We start from the raw sequence: 12,711 nt of genomic DNA, 5'->3' as shown, positions 1-12,711 counted from the left end.
AATAAGGCAAATCCGTTCCTATTAATGTGCACACATAGGGTTTGGCTTGATCCCTGGCAGGCTGACACTGCTGGCATCTGACACACTCTCGAAAGCAGTATAGCCACTCATTTAACATAACCACTCAATTAATGGTTGGCCTCCATGATCTTAAAGGTCTTTTCCAACCAAAATGATTCTATGTCCTATGATTTGCTCCATAGTTGCCAGTTATTAATTTTGAGCAGCCACTTCAGTCTCATATTGTGGGGCAAAGCCAGAGACACAAATGGCTCTCAGAAAGCGGAGTCGTTGATTTTTTGCACAAAACCATGGGCAGAGTTTCAGTCCATATTTTTTATGTGTCATATCTCTTTTACTTGCTTTGGAAAAAGACAAACTCCCTCTCACCATCTCTTCTTTCTAGTCTAAGCATCCCTCACTATTGCTAGCTCCCCAAATCTCCCTTATCGGAGATGCTGCGAAAGCCTTTGCAGCAGCTGCATTGTGTGGGTGCTCAGCACAGTGCTGGGAGCAGTGCTGGTGCATTACCCCAAACCCCAGCTCTGCCCCAGTGCTGCATGCCCTCATGGGTACACATCTCATCACCATGCACGCTGCAAAGGCTTGTGCCATCCATCCCCCATAACATGCCTTTTGCAATCAAGGCAAACCAGTGCTGAAGATAGCCTTTTGTGAGAAGTAGCTGGTCATCTGGCTATCTGTGTTAATGTCCAGCAGAGCCAGAAACCAGGTAAATGAAAAACACATGGGTTTCCGTGAGCTTGGAAAAAAATCTGGTCTTGGCATAGCCAGTCATTGGCTATGTCCTCTGACTTCCTCTTGTGGCAACTTCACAGTGGCTTGCTTGCATCCTTCCTCAACTCTGATCATTTTTTATGCATTCTTAGATGGTTTGCCTGCATTACTGGTGGGATAATCCCTTTCTAATCTTCCTTTGGACCTTGTTTTCCTAACAATCCAGTCCTTCCTTCCAAAGGCTTACATATTTCTGCCTATTTCTCTCCTAAGCTGTAAATCCACTTCTTAATCTCTTTCCAGAGTTTATATCTCAGAAATTTGAATTCTTTCAAGTAATGCAATGGACGCTTTCTAAATCTCACCATGAAGAACTTGATCTCACACAATACAGGTATAGGAAAGGAAAAAATGCTAAGCAGTAAATGAATACCAAGAGAATATAACACTTCACTAATGAAAGTGGCTGAACAGCTTCCAATTTGCATCTGCCTCCTGGTAGAAATAAGGTCAAGACAAGGACATTTTTAATACATGTACCTTAATTGAATGTGAGTACCTTCAAGATCGCTGTATTTCTTAGTTATTCTCATATTTTTCTGCTTCTCTGATGTTTGTTATTTTTTTCAAATTATTTTTTATTTACTGCATAGTTGCAAAGTGAGGAAGAAAACATGGGAGGGTTTGAGACATCTCTTTGCTTATGTCTCAAACATAAAGCTCATTAAGTCGGCCACCTTGGCTCAAACAAAAAGGCCTCTTAACCTATTACCCTGCCTCCAACAACAGCCAAGGGAAAATACATAAGCATACAAAAGGCCCATGCAGCACGCACAGTGTTTCTTTCTACCTATCTGTAATTCAGGGAACATCAAGAAAAATGTTGGGGGTTTATTTCTACAATTGTGAACAACAGTTCTTGATGGATCTTTTTCCACACATACACAGAAAAAAATGTTTTAACACCCAGTATTTAATCATTTTAACCCACTGATATTTTTTTCACATCTGAAGCAGCTTGTGAAGTTAAGTTCCATAGTTGAAATATACATTGTGAAAGCACATCTTCCAACCTCATCTAACTGCTGTGCTTGGTAATTTCACTTGGAATCTCTTGGTTTGTGCCTTTAAAAATGTAATTAAAATCTCTCCTCTCTTCACCTTCACTTTGTTTCCCTCTGCTGTATTCTATCTAAGCTGAAAAATCCACTTCTGTTTAACTGCTCTTTGCAGAGCCCATTCCACATCTTTCTCCATGGCTTATCTAGTTCTGAGTTGACCCGATCTCCGTGCTATGTGACAAATACAGTGCCACAACAGGCATGCTCTGTGGCACATTCAGTGTTCCCTTCCCAATAGTTGCCAAGCTTCTGTTTGCATCCACGACCTCTGCTGGGCACAGAGACATTGTCTCTGCCTTGAACTGCCCATAGAGGCTCCAGCACTTCTGCCCTGAGGAGTGCTGCAGTGCTGGTCTGGGTACTGGTGGCTAGTTTTCTCCCTGCACATTACTTTGCAAGTAGTGATAAGGAATTTTATGGGTCATTTTTCCAAAGTAGTCAATATTTTGAGGTCCTTTTACAATTCTTTATGGTTATTCTTAATTTTTGTTACCCTGAATAATTTTTTATTATCAGTAAGTTTTGCATGTGCATTTACCTCACTTTCCTGAGAGATCTGGAAAAATACTGAGGACATCTAGTAACACTGTGAAAACTGGCCTTGTCCTTTGTTTCCTGTTATAAACAGTTACTGATCTACAAGAATACCTTCTCTTCTGTCCCATGACACGTCACCAAAGCTCTTTAAAAACAAAAAGTACAGTGGCTCCTTCATTTCAATCCCCATGTTCCTTAACTTTTCCAAAGAGACATCACTTCCCTTAGAAAAAACTAAACAACTTTTCAAGACACTGTACTTATCCTCCTTTCCTTCTTCCAGATGAGATTACTTATCTTTATCCTAGCTCCAGCCAGAAGCTGGGTACAGAAGTCTACCAGGGTGCTCCCCTCCCACATCCTCAAAGAACATTTGCTTCAATGCTGGCTCCTCTTCAACGTATTGCCTCCTCTGTCCCTAGCCTCTCACCCACTCCTCTCAACCAGCAGACTCCTAAATTACCTGAATGCCTGATGATGGTATTATAAGTAACTTTTCAGCAACGATACTGCTGACAATACTTCTACGTCTGGACACAACGTACATCTTTACAGAAGGTGTAGTTCTATTTCTTATAGCTTTCCTATTCAGTTGTTTATCTGTGCTGAGCTATTTATTTTTATTTTCTTGTATGTGTATTTTAAACCTCTGACCAGGTTATTTAACCATTCTTCATAACACCACTGAAACATTTACCCTGGTGGTCCTTTTAATTTCTTTATAGAAAGCAGGTTCGTTCTATTGTTCTCCTTTTGAAACAAAATGTAGTAGGCTCTTGGTTCTTCTATTTCTGCAAGTGTATTGAATCTGAAATGTTATAACCGATATAACAGAGCATCTTTGTGACTGTTACATCTCAAACTACCCATGCTCAGCAGTGAAGCAAGATTTTCTTTTTTTTTTTTTCCCCTCTCCTCAAGTATCAGGCAAAGTGCTAAAAGAAGCCATCATCTATGGCATCTAAAATGTAGTCCCAGCACTGTGCTCCATTATGCAGTTTATGCAGCCTTAATGGGAGCAGATGAAATCTTCCATTGTTATTCTGTTCTCTGCCTTTACAGCCCCTGTGACTTTGTTTAGAGGTGAATGTCACCATCCTGGTCAAGGGGTTGTTTGTGTAACAGAATCTTCTGCTCTTCTTCCTTGGGCAAGGAGTGTCATGGCATCAAGTTTCTGTGATATTTCATTAAACAGTTAAGCTTTCTGATGAAACACAATATTTTCTTCTGCGTTTGCAGTTCTTTTCTCTAGGTCATACCAAAATAAAAGACCACTCAGCTGTACAATTTTTCTTAAGTGCTGTCAGTATACAAGGCACTGCAGGTCAGCAAAGGTGAGTTATTACCTGCAGCCACTGCATGAACAAATCCCATAGTTGGTGAATGTAGCACAGAGACCCATGCTGAGCCTTTAACCTCATCTGTTACCCACATCTGACCTGGAGATCACCAGCTCTTTTCACATCCATTCCACAAACATCAGCTAAGGGTAGCTGAAGCAGATGCTAAAAAACTACTGAGTGTGTGCAACGTGGTTACTATCACAACATCTTTTTGAAGTAAAGTTAGATTCCATAGCAGATGGAGTGGTGGTGGGGGGTGTTATTTGGACCTGATTTTCAAGCATAGGCTGATTTCCCCTGTAAAATGCGACAGCATAGACTGGTGAAGACAGAGCACACAGTTGACTTTGCAGTGACTTTGGGAGCATGCAGGTTACATGTCTGCAGTGCTGCATGCACACAAATGCACAAGGTATCAGCAGTTATTATGAATGGATGGATGGGAGCCCAAACCTAGTTACTGGCTCCCTGAGAGAAAGCCATATCCTCACTGTACCTACAGCAGCTGTTGCTTTTTGGCAAAGTGACAAGTCGTAAAAATGATCCTGGAGAGGTGCTAAAAGCAAAGAATCGATCATTATTGCTGCCTCAGCTTGGGGGAAGGGATAAACAGTCTGTAATAAGTGTCAGATTTCTACAACTGCTCTTTATCCATGGGGAATAAGCCTATTCACTCCTTGCCAGCTAAGCAGAAGTCAGGGCCATGCCAGAGGAAGCAGCTACCATTGCCAGACATGAAGAACAGATCCGATGCCTCGGTGGGTTCTGTCTGAACTAAATAACTGGTTCAAGTAAGAGCAGCCAGCCGCTACTGCTGTTGATGAAGATCCTCAAGCATTTTGGTTTCTTAACAAGAAAACACTATGTTTCAAACCTCCAGACAAATTGTAGTTAGCCTGAAGGGACCAGTCTCTCCTTGGAGGAATGCATAGTATTGGAGCTGCTGCAGAGCCACACTTTGCACCTGTGGCATGAGACATCTCATGGTGCTTCTAACGCTGCTGGAGCTCATCTAGCTCAGGGCTCGTCTGGCCTGGTGGGGCTGCCGTGTCAGTGCATGGGACTTGATCCTTCTTGCTCCATGCCAATCTGAGCAGCCACTACAAGTTGCTTGAACACAAGAAGATTCTAGAAGAAGCAAATACAGCCTAAAGCTCTTGTAGAAAAATTTTACTCCTGGAGTTTGGTTTATGTCTGGCAGAAAGTGGGTTTCAATTCTGTTAAACAATTATAATCCTGTTGGATGTGACTATGAATATCCCCTTTGCCAGTCTCAGTGTATAATCATTTCTGCAGCCAAGCTCAGCTGCTGGCTGCCAGGCCATCCTATGGAGATGAACTCCACAGGCTGTGCAAGCACCACTCAGAAGGGCTCCTTTGGGTCCCACTTACTTGCCACTTTGCTTTTCAGCTAGCACTGCCTGCCCTGACACGCTGTATCACCTCTGGCGAACCGTGCTGGTTTCAACAGCCCTGGTGCTCACGAGGGGCACAATACAATCATAAGATCCCCATGCATTGCCAGAGCCTGGTTTTGCTCAGGTGCGGGGCTAGCTGGTGGCAGGGAAGCCAGTTTTCTTCTTTGCTCCCCTTTGTGTGTAGACACCCCACAGAACATGCCCAGGATATTTCTTTAGAGCAACGTTTGTCTTGTCAGCAGCAACTGTATTAAACTTTGCTGTGATCCAAGTCAGACAGAAATGACAAAAAGCCTCCCTATGGACACTGTTACATGTGGCAGCTGTGTTATGACTGTACACCACTTGACTACGTGTAACAGTGTTAGAATGTTCCACAGTGTCTTGATTCTGTGAAGTAAAATCACCAGTCTGCTAGGTTACTTGAATTATGGGAGTGAAACTCTTTATATTTTTCCTTTAAAAAAAAAAAATCTGGGCCAGTTCCAGAAAGCATTACTAAATTCATATCTGTGGTACAAAAGAATCCAGAGTTCGCTCAGATCTGCTCTGTTGACTTGAGGCTCAGGGTTTTTTTCCCCCCTTTCAGCTGGTCCTTTCTTGTCCCCTTTTGCAGCACTTTTTTCTTTTCTACCTTTATCAGTACTGTCTCACAGGAATCTTACAAGCATTCAAAGGGGTATTGCAGCGTGACACACACTTGCACAGACAGAAGCCTATTTTTAAAATGTAACTTTAAGACTGCCCAGTGCAAGCATCCTGTGGAAACTCCCTTATGTCACAACATCACAGAGGAGCAATTTATAATGGCCATGTCCAAGGATCTGGAGAAACAGCTCATCCACATCTACCTCTTTGCTCTTCTGCTGGTCATCTGCTAACCCACTATCTCTCCACACAGTAACCTTTTGCTAATGCATCTTGCTTATGAACAAAGGAAAGGTGGAGGCATGTGTTGGTTTTTGTGTTTGTTTTGGGTGGGTTGTGGTTTTTTGTTTTTTTTTTTTTTTTTTTCTAATAACCAGGAATGGTTATTAATAACCATTATTAATATATGTGGTGGGGTTTTGTTTTGTTTTGATTTGGTTTGGTTTGGTTTTGCTCTTGCTATCAAGGTGCTTGTACAGCCAGCTCTTCATGTCTGAATTTGTTTTTGTGGGCTAGCAACATCAGCATTTAGATCACGTGTGTTGTGATATGAAGGAGCCAAAAATCAGGCCCTCTCTCCTCATTTCTACCTCAGCAATCCCATTTATACCCCAGCAATCCCATTTATATGGAGCAGAGAGCTGGAACAGCAAACCTGCTTCAGCATGGCAGGTTGATTTATAAGGTGGCATAAACACACAGTGCTGCTGTGAGGCTGAGGATTGCTTTGGTTTGCTGCCCCACTTCCATTAGCATTATGTCACTTGAGAGTTATTTAGTCAGAGCTAGCTTTCATACACAGATGTGCAGTCAGAGCTCCCTTCCCTGGCTCCACGTGTGCTGGTGCTGCTTGTCTGTGCCAGTCCCAGGCTCAGCCACCGGGCAGGGGTGATGACCCAGGGTGATGCTGACTGCTACGGGTGCTGCTTGCAGAGCATGGGTGGTCCCCTGGGGCTTGGGCCCACACAAACCTAAGGTCCATGAAAATCACCTTTTTCTTTCAACTGGCCTCACTTGAATCCATGGACTGCCTAAATTAAAAGCAAGGAAAACCATCCTTTAACAGGCAACTTTTTTTTCCTTTCCTTTTATTTCAGTGTCCTGGCTGGTCCTGAGTGAAATTTTCCCTGGTGGGATCAGAGGACGGGCCATGGCTTTGACATCTAGCATGAACTGGGGTATAAACCTCCTCATCTCCTTGACATTTTTGACAGTAACCGGTAAGATTTCTCTCTGTCCTTCCAACTAGATATTCTCCTAGTGGGCAAAATTAATCTTTCCTATACAAACAACACTGCTAAAATTGCAGCTGTGATGCCCCAGGAGCCGAATATAGATCTCTTTTTAGGTATCGTTTGTTACTGTAACTTCACCATTTCCACCACATCTTTCTAAGTTTGTAATCACAGCCTCATGGTGCTGGCTACCAGAGCACCTTGCACGTCAGCTCCCAGGAGTTCAGTGGAAGTCAGTGGAAGTTCTGCCCTAGACCATACCAAACAAAGGAAAAGGTTACACGCTGATGTTGAAATTCATTGTTTGGCAAATAATTTTTTCTGATTTTATTTAATAAGAAATTTCACAAATTTTAGTTTCCAATCTTAGCCTCAGGAAAATATGTGCTGAAAATCAAAATACATAAGGGAACAGAAATTGCATTTTTCCTTTAACTATGCATTACTCTCCACCAGGGGCAGGCAATCAACCTACAAAAAGTCAGGGTGGTTTTCATCCTATTAGATTTATTTTGAAAAGGATTTGAAAATGAGTATGATCTGTGACTAAAACAGGTTTCATACTGGTGAAACCTGTCTTTCTTAAAAAAAAACCAAACCAAAACCAAACCAAAACCAACCAACCAACAACAACAACAAAAAAAACCAAAAGAAAAAAAAAAACAAACAAACCAAAAAACACCACTATCTTGATTAAAACTGGGAAAAATATGCCAAGTCAAACTCATTGTGTCCACAGTAACACTCTAGTTAGATAAAGAGTACCCTTCAGAAGCAAATTACCCAGTTGTCCCCACTCACTGTGCTTTGGTTTGCACCACAGAACTGAACTCCTGAACTACACAAGCTTTTGGACAAAAAACTAAACCAGAAAATGCACAGTGAATGCACTCCAGCGGCCAACACTTGCCCAGTCCTTGGACCAGGCTAGAGCTAATCCAAATGAAATATCCCCAGAAACAGATCGTGCAGACCTTGGGTCCTCAGAATCAGCCGTTTCACCTGAAGATCCCCTCCTATCATGCAGCATTACCTGTTGATGCCCAGCTAGCTGTTACTCCGGCTTGGTTTCAATGAACGTAAAGCCACAATATCTCTATTGGCTTAGCTGGGTCTAATCTGGATTTATGAAAGTGCGACAACGAGGAAATAGTGTTCCTAGACTACAAAAGAAAGGCAGGACTTGAATTTATATTTTCATTTTGTTATGAATACATGTGGAGGCCACAGTGGCCCCAGCACATGTGTTTAGGTATCTGATGCAGAAGACACTGGCTGGATTAGCAGCTTCAGCTGCAATTTTTAGTTTACAACACAACTGACAAACGTCTCAACTGTCTGGTTTAGTTTTAGCAGGCAAAGGGGCTAAGGGGGCTACAGCAGCCTGTTGAGTTTGTGTATGGTTTCCTTTCCAGGGGATGCAGAAAGCCTCAGAAGGGCTCACAAAGTAGGCTCAGAGTGCCCCCAGTAGGCTGAGAAAACCACTCGTCCTTAGCTGGCCCCATGAGGAGTTCACTTTTGGATCACTTTCCAGTGCAGGACCCACAACTTGCAGTGGAAATGCTGGGAACTGGGAGGCAGGGAAGATTAGCTGGAGACAACTGCAACAGTGTGAGAAACGCTTGGTCTTGCTCCACGAAAGAGCATGCAACAAAACCAGTCACAGGTGGAAATCTGAGGCACTTGTGACCCCTGGTGTCTCTACAAACCTATAACAGTGGCTACTCACTGTTTTCATCCAGTGACCAAAAGCAAAATATAATCAATGGGTTCATGCTAAATGGGTCGAATTGGGCTCATTAATTTTTTTCTTTCATATGGAGTGTTAGAAAAATAACTCTTCTTTTTCAGATTATGTCCAGGCACAAATAGGTGAGCCAAGAATAACAGCATAGCTTCTTTCTAACTACTCCTGTGCATTAGGGGTGGTATCCTATAAAAATATGGCAACAGAAAAAGAAATGTAATGTTTGAAAATTACAAAAGACCTGTTTTCTTCCTTTATAGAGCTCATCGGCTTGTCCTGGGTGTGCTTCATTTATACAATAATGAGCCTAGCATCCCTGGTATTTGTTATTGTATTTATACCAGAGACAAAAGGTTGCTCTTTGGAGCAAATATCCATGGAACTAGCTAAACAGTAAGTACCAAGTACATGACCACATCCAACAGGTGCCAGAGGGACAAAGTCTTTCAATAATACATGCTAAAAATAAAAAGGAAACTGCATTGTTTTTTTCTGGAAAAATCATATTTTCTCAAGGCTTGAACTTGCACATGTTGATCTGAATGGCCAAACGTTTTGCTGATGCTGAAGGACTGGCCTTGAAGGGATAGTGGTTTCCAGCACCCCTGTGAGGAACACCTGCAGCCACACCTGGTCCCCCACACCATTGCTGACTGGTGTCCCCAGAGAGCAGGGCAACTGTGTTCTCACATTTAGGGCTGTGAGCCTTGGTCTGCATGAAGAAAAAGGGAAGGAGAGAGACTCCATCTCAAATATGTGACTTTTGATCGCTCTTCTAGCTGGGCATTTTTTTGTGCATTTGCTAAGTCCTGTGGCTCTGTAGACAATATGAGCTCATACCCAAAAAAGGTTCTTCCAGCATGAGTTTGTGTCCCCACCTCATCAACATAAAAAGGCAGAAGAGCAATGAGAGGGAGAGTGTTGGTGATGTGAATGCTATGTGCATGCTCCTTTAATATGACCCATTCTGACTGGTTTTATTTCTTTTGCCTCTACCTGTCTTTTCCTATCCCTCAAAAGCAAAGCAGCCCTTGGAATTTAATATATTCAACAGAAGTAGCAAATCCATTTGGAGACCAGAATTAAACAGTCTGCTGATACACGTTTACTTACCACCTCCAAATGCAGATGTCATTGAGTATAAATTAACTGGCAGGTTTTACTATCAATTTGCTACTGCCCCCACCCTTTTCAGTTTTTTTTGTCCATAAAAAAAATATGAAAAAAAACCTAACCAGCCCTAGTTTTCAAAATGCAGCACTCTCCTGATCTGTTCAGAGCTGCCCTACAGCAGCTGCTGGCTTTGTTTGGACTAATCTCAGAAGTTATTATCAAAATGAATAAAAGAATAAAGAAATGATAGGGAAAACAGCTTAGTGGATAAAATATTTGGAGGGCTGATGACTTGGGGTGAGAGTCAGGCCTCGCCACAGCTGCGTGGCTTGTATGAGGCAGCATTCCTCAGTTCATCCACACACACAGGCTTCTTGGGGCAATGTAGCTTCCTTCACCCTCTCCCTGCTGACAGCCTGCCAAAAGGCTGCTGCCTGTCAATAAAGCAAATGATACCCACAGAAAGAGGCTTGAAGGCACAGGTAGAAATATTCAAAACAAATAGGAGCTGGGGAGCTGGAGCGTGGAAACACCACAGGAAACTTGTTTGTTTGGTTGTTTGTTTTCCTTCTCTAGAAAATATGTGAAGACCCCCTTGTGCTGGATGAGCCAGCGCAGAGAGACACTGGTGCCGGTGGAACTTGCCAAGAGAGAGAAAGAGCAGCTTTACTAGCCCGGGGCAACCAAAGCAACCTTCAACGAAAGACTGAGTAAAAAGAAAAAAAAAAGTTCTGAGATGCTCACACTGATGGGACACATGGTATCTTTATTATACACAAGATAGTCTTTAATTTCTTAGTAGAGTTTCTTTCAGTGTCAGTTTACAGCCAATATTAAAGATTGTAGTAGTTTATAACTTACTGGAGTTCCAGGCTCTGTCTGTTTTGAACCATCATCCCTCACCTCCTGTGAGGCTACTCACCTCTTACACACAGGATGTGAATGGAAACCAGAATACTGTGCACAATTGTAGTTATCCATATTCAACAAGACTTCAGCATGGACGAGATATGAAGAACAACAGGGGTGCCAGGGAGAAGGAAGAGACTCACAGGAGAAGCCCACCAAAGAAAGCTCTGTTTAGCCTAGCAAAAAAAAAGATGCTGAAAAGGGTTAACAATGCTCTGTCATTACATTAGGGAAGACAACGCTACGGAGCAAAAACAGACAACTATGGAGTGTAAAGGATGATGTTAGTGCAGAAAAACTGGGTATGAGCTGTTCATGAATTAATTTAGGCCTCAGGTTAACAAAGCTTGATAAAGGATCTTGTTCATCAAACCTTATTTATAATGCAAAGCATGCTCATTTTCTAAAAGGAACTTTATATACAGTTTCTAGTGGGGGGCCAGAATTCAATGACCTAGGGAATGCTCCTCAGAAAACATGGTCACATTGTTTAATGGGGGTACATTTGCATAATGAATTACCCTAGATTGAGGATAGCTTTACAGAAGTTGAGATAAGATTTCTTTGGCTTCCCAGATTCAAGAAAGTTAGGAGCTGGAGGTACCAGAGCTGATGCCAAAATCATTTTCTTTCTCAACGCAGGGGACGTTAGACTTTGACTTTTGAATTCAGAAAGTGTGTATTGGGTGGTACAGAGCAGCACAATGGGAGATCAGGAACCACAATCACTGCAAATCATAAATTGCGTCAAATTCTTGGTTATTGCTTATCAAGTGTATTCTGAAGTATGCAACAAGCCTCTACAAAGGTTTATCTATATGGCTCCCATAAAAGAACACAGGTCTTTTTTTTCTCAGAAGGTTAATAGATTTTGTTAGAATGACCAGCAGATAAATATTTATTAGCAGATAAATAAATGGCTCTTTGTTTAAAGAAAAAAGCATGCTTTGAAAGTGTGCTGGCTGTCTCAGCAGCCACTCAGTGGCATTTCTTCCACCATTTAATTGATGAAGCCAGACTGACACTGTCAGCTGGAATGCAGATACTACTTTGAACTTAGCACATGCTCTCACTTTATTTGCTGTCTCATAGCATTAATACCACCTGACTATGTCCCGCAGTGATGGAACATTAACTTACTGATCTAGGTAAAGTTTTACTTCTGCACAGAGTAGATCAGTTCTGATCAGATTCTTACATGGTCACACTCCTAGATACTGACATTGTGAATTTATAGCAGCATGTCTATTCAGGCAGTGAGCATCCATTCAAAACCTGAAAAGAAACTATTGAAGCCAAGGATATGATTTGCCAGAAGTCACTGGAAATTTAGCTACCTTAGGATGGAAAACTACTGGCCAAATCTGTACAACTTCCCTGTATCATAAGCTTTAAGGGAACCATTATCAAAACCCCTGTTGGACTTCTGGTACAAAGGTCAGGTAAGTAGTTATCACAATGCAGGATTTTTCTCCATGCAGATCCCATGTTATCTAAACTAACTCTGAATTGCTAGGCCACTGGCTGGCTCATCACCTTATGGCTGCTGCATTTTTTCTGTCCTGTCTCAGTAGTCCTCACAATAAAGCCATGGGCACCACACAACCAGGCTGTTCTCAGGGGTTCTTATGATAGTATGCATAAGGCTCAGAAAGAAGCAGTTTTGACATACAAAACCTACCAAAGATTAAGTAAAATGTTCCCATCAGGGTCCATGTGAGCCCTTTTGATATCTGTAAGGGAGGAAAGACCAAGCGCACTCAGGACATGTGGACTGACAGTAGGGCTGTGCACCTGAGATGTAGGTAACACAGACTGAAGGCCCCATCAGAAGCACTAAGCTTGAAAGCCTTTTGCTCTCATTCCCTGTGGGGAATTGGCAGCTTCCCATCCCATACTAAA

General features: G+C 42.3%; 1 protein-coding gene across 1 annotated transcript in view; it reads left to right on the top strand.

The window, feature by feature from the left end:
* SLC2A12 (solute carrier family 2 (facilitated glucose transporter), member 12) overlaps nucleotides 1–10,573 on the top strand; it is a 30,354-nt gene extending 19,781 nt beyond the window's left edge. The window contains exons 3-5 of the mRNA XM_008939615.1: nucleotides 6,903–7,025; nucleotides 9,048–9,180; nucleotides 10,477–10,573. Coding sequence (XP_008937863.1) covers nucleotides 6,903–7,025; nucleotides 9,048–9,180; nucleotides 10,477–10,573 — 353 coding nt within the window. The remainder of the gene's footprint in view (nucleotides 1–6,902; nucleotides 7,026–9,047; nucleotides 9,181–10,476) is intronic.
* Nucleotides 10,574–12,711: the final 2,138 nt, after the last annotated feature.

Source organism: Merops nubicus, unplaced genomic scaffold, assembly GCF_000691845.1.
Source record: "Merops nubicus isolate BGI_N331 unplaced genomic scaffold, ASM69184v1 scaffold15334, whole genome shotgun sequence".
NCBI classification, from domain to species: domain Eukaryota; kingdom Metazoa; phylum Chordata; class Aves; order Coraciiformes; family Meropidae; genus Merops; species Merops nubicus.
This window is presented reverse-complemented; position numbering and strand designations above follow the sequence as displayed.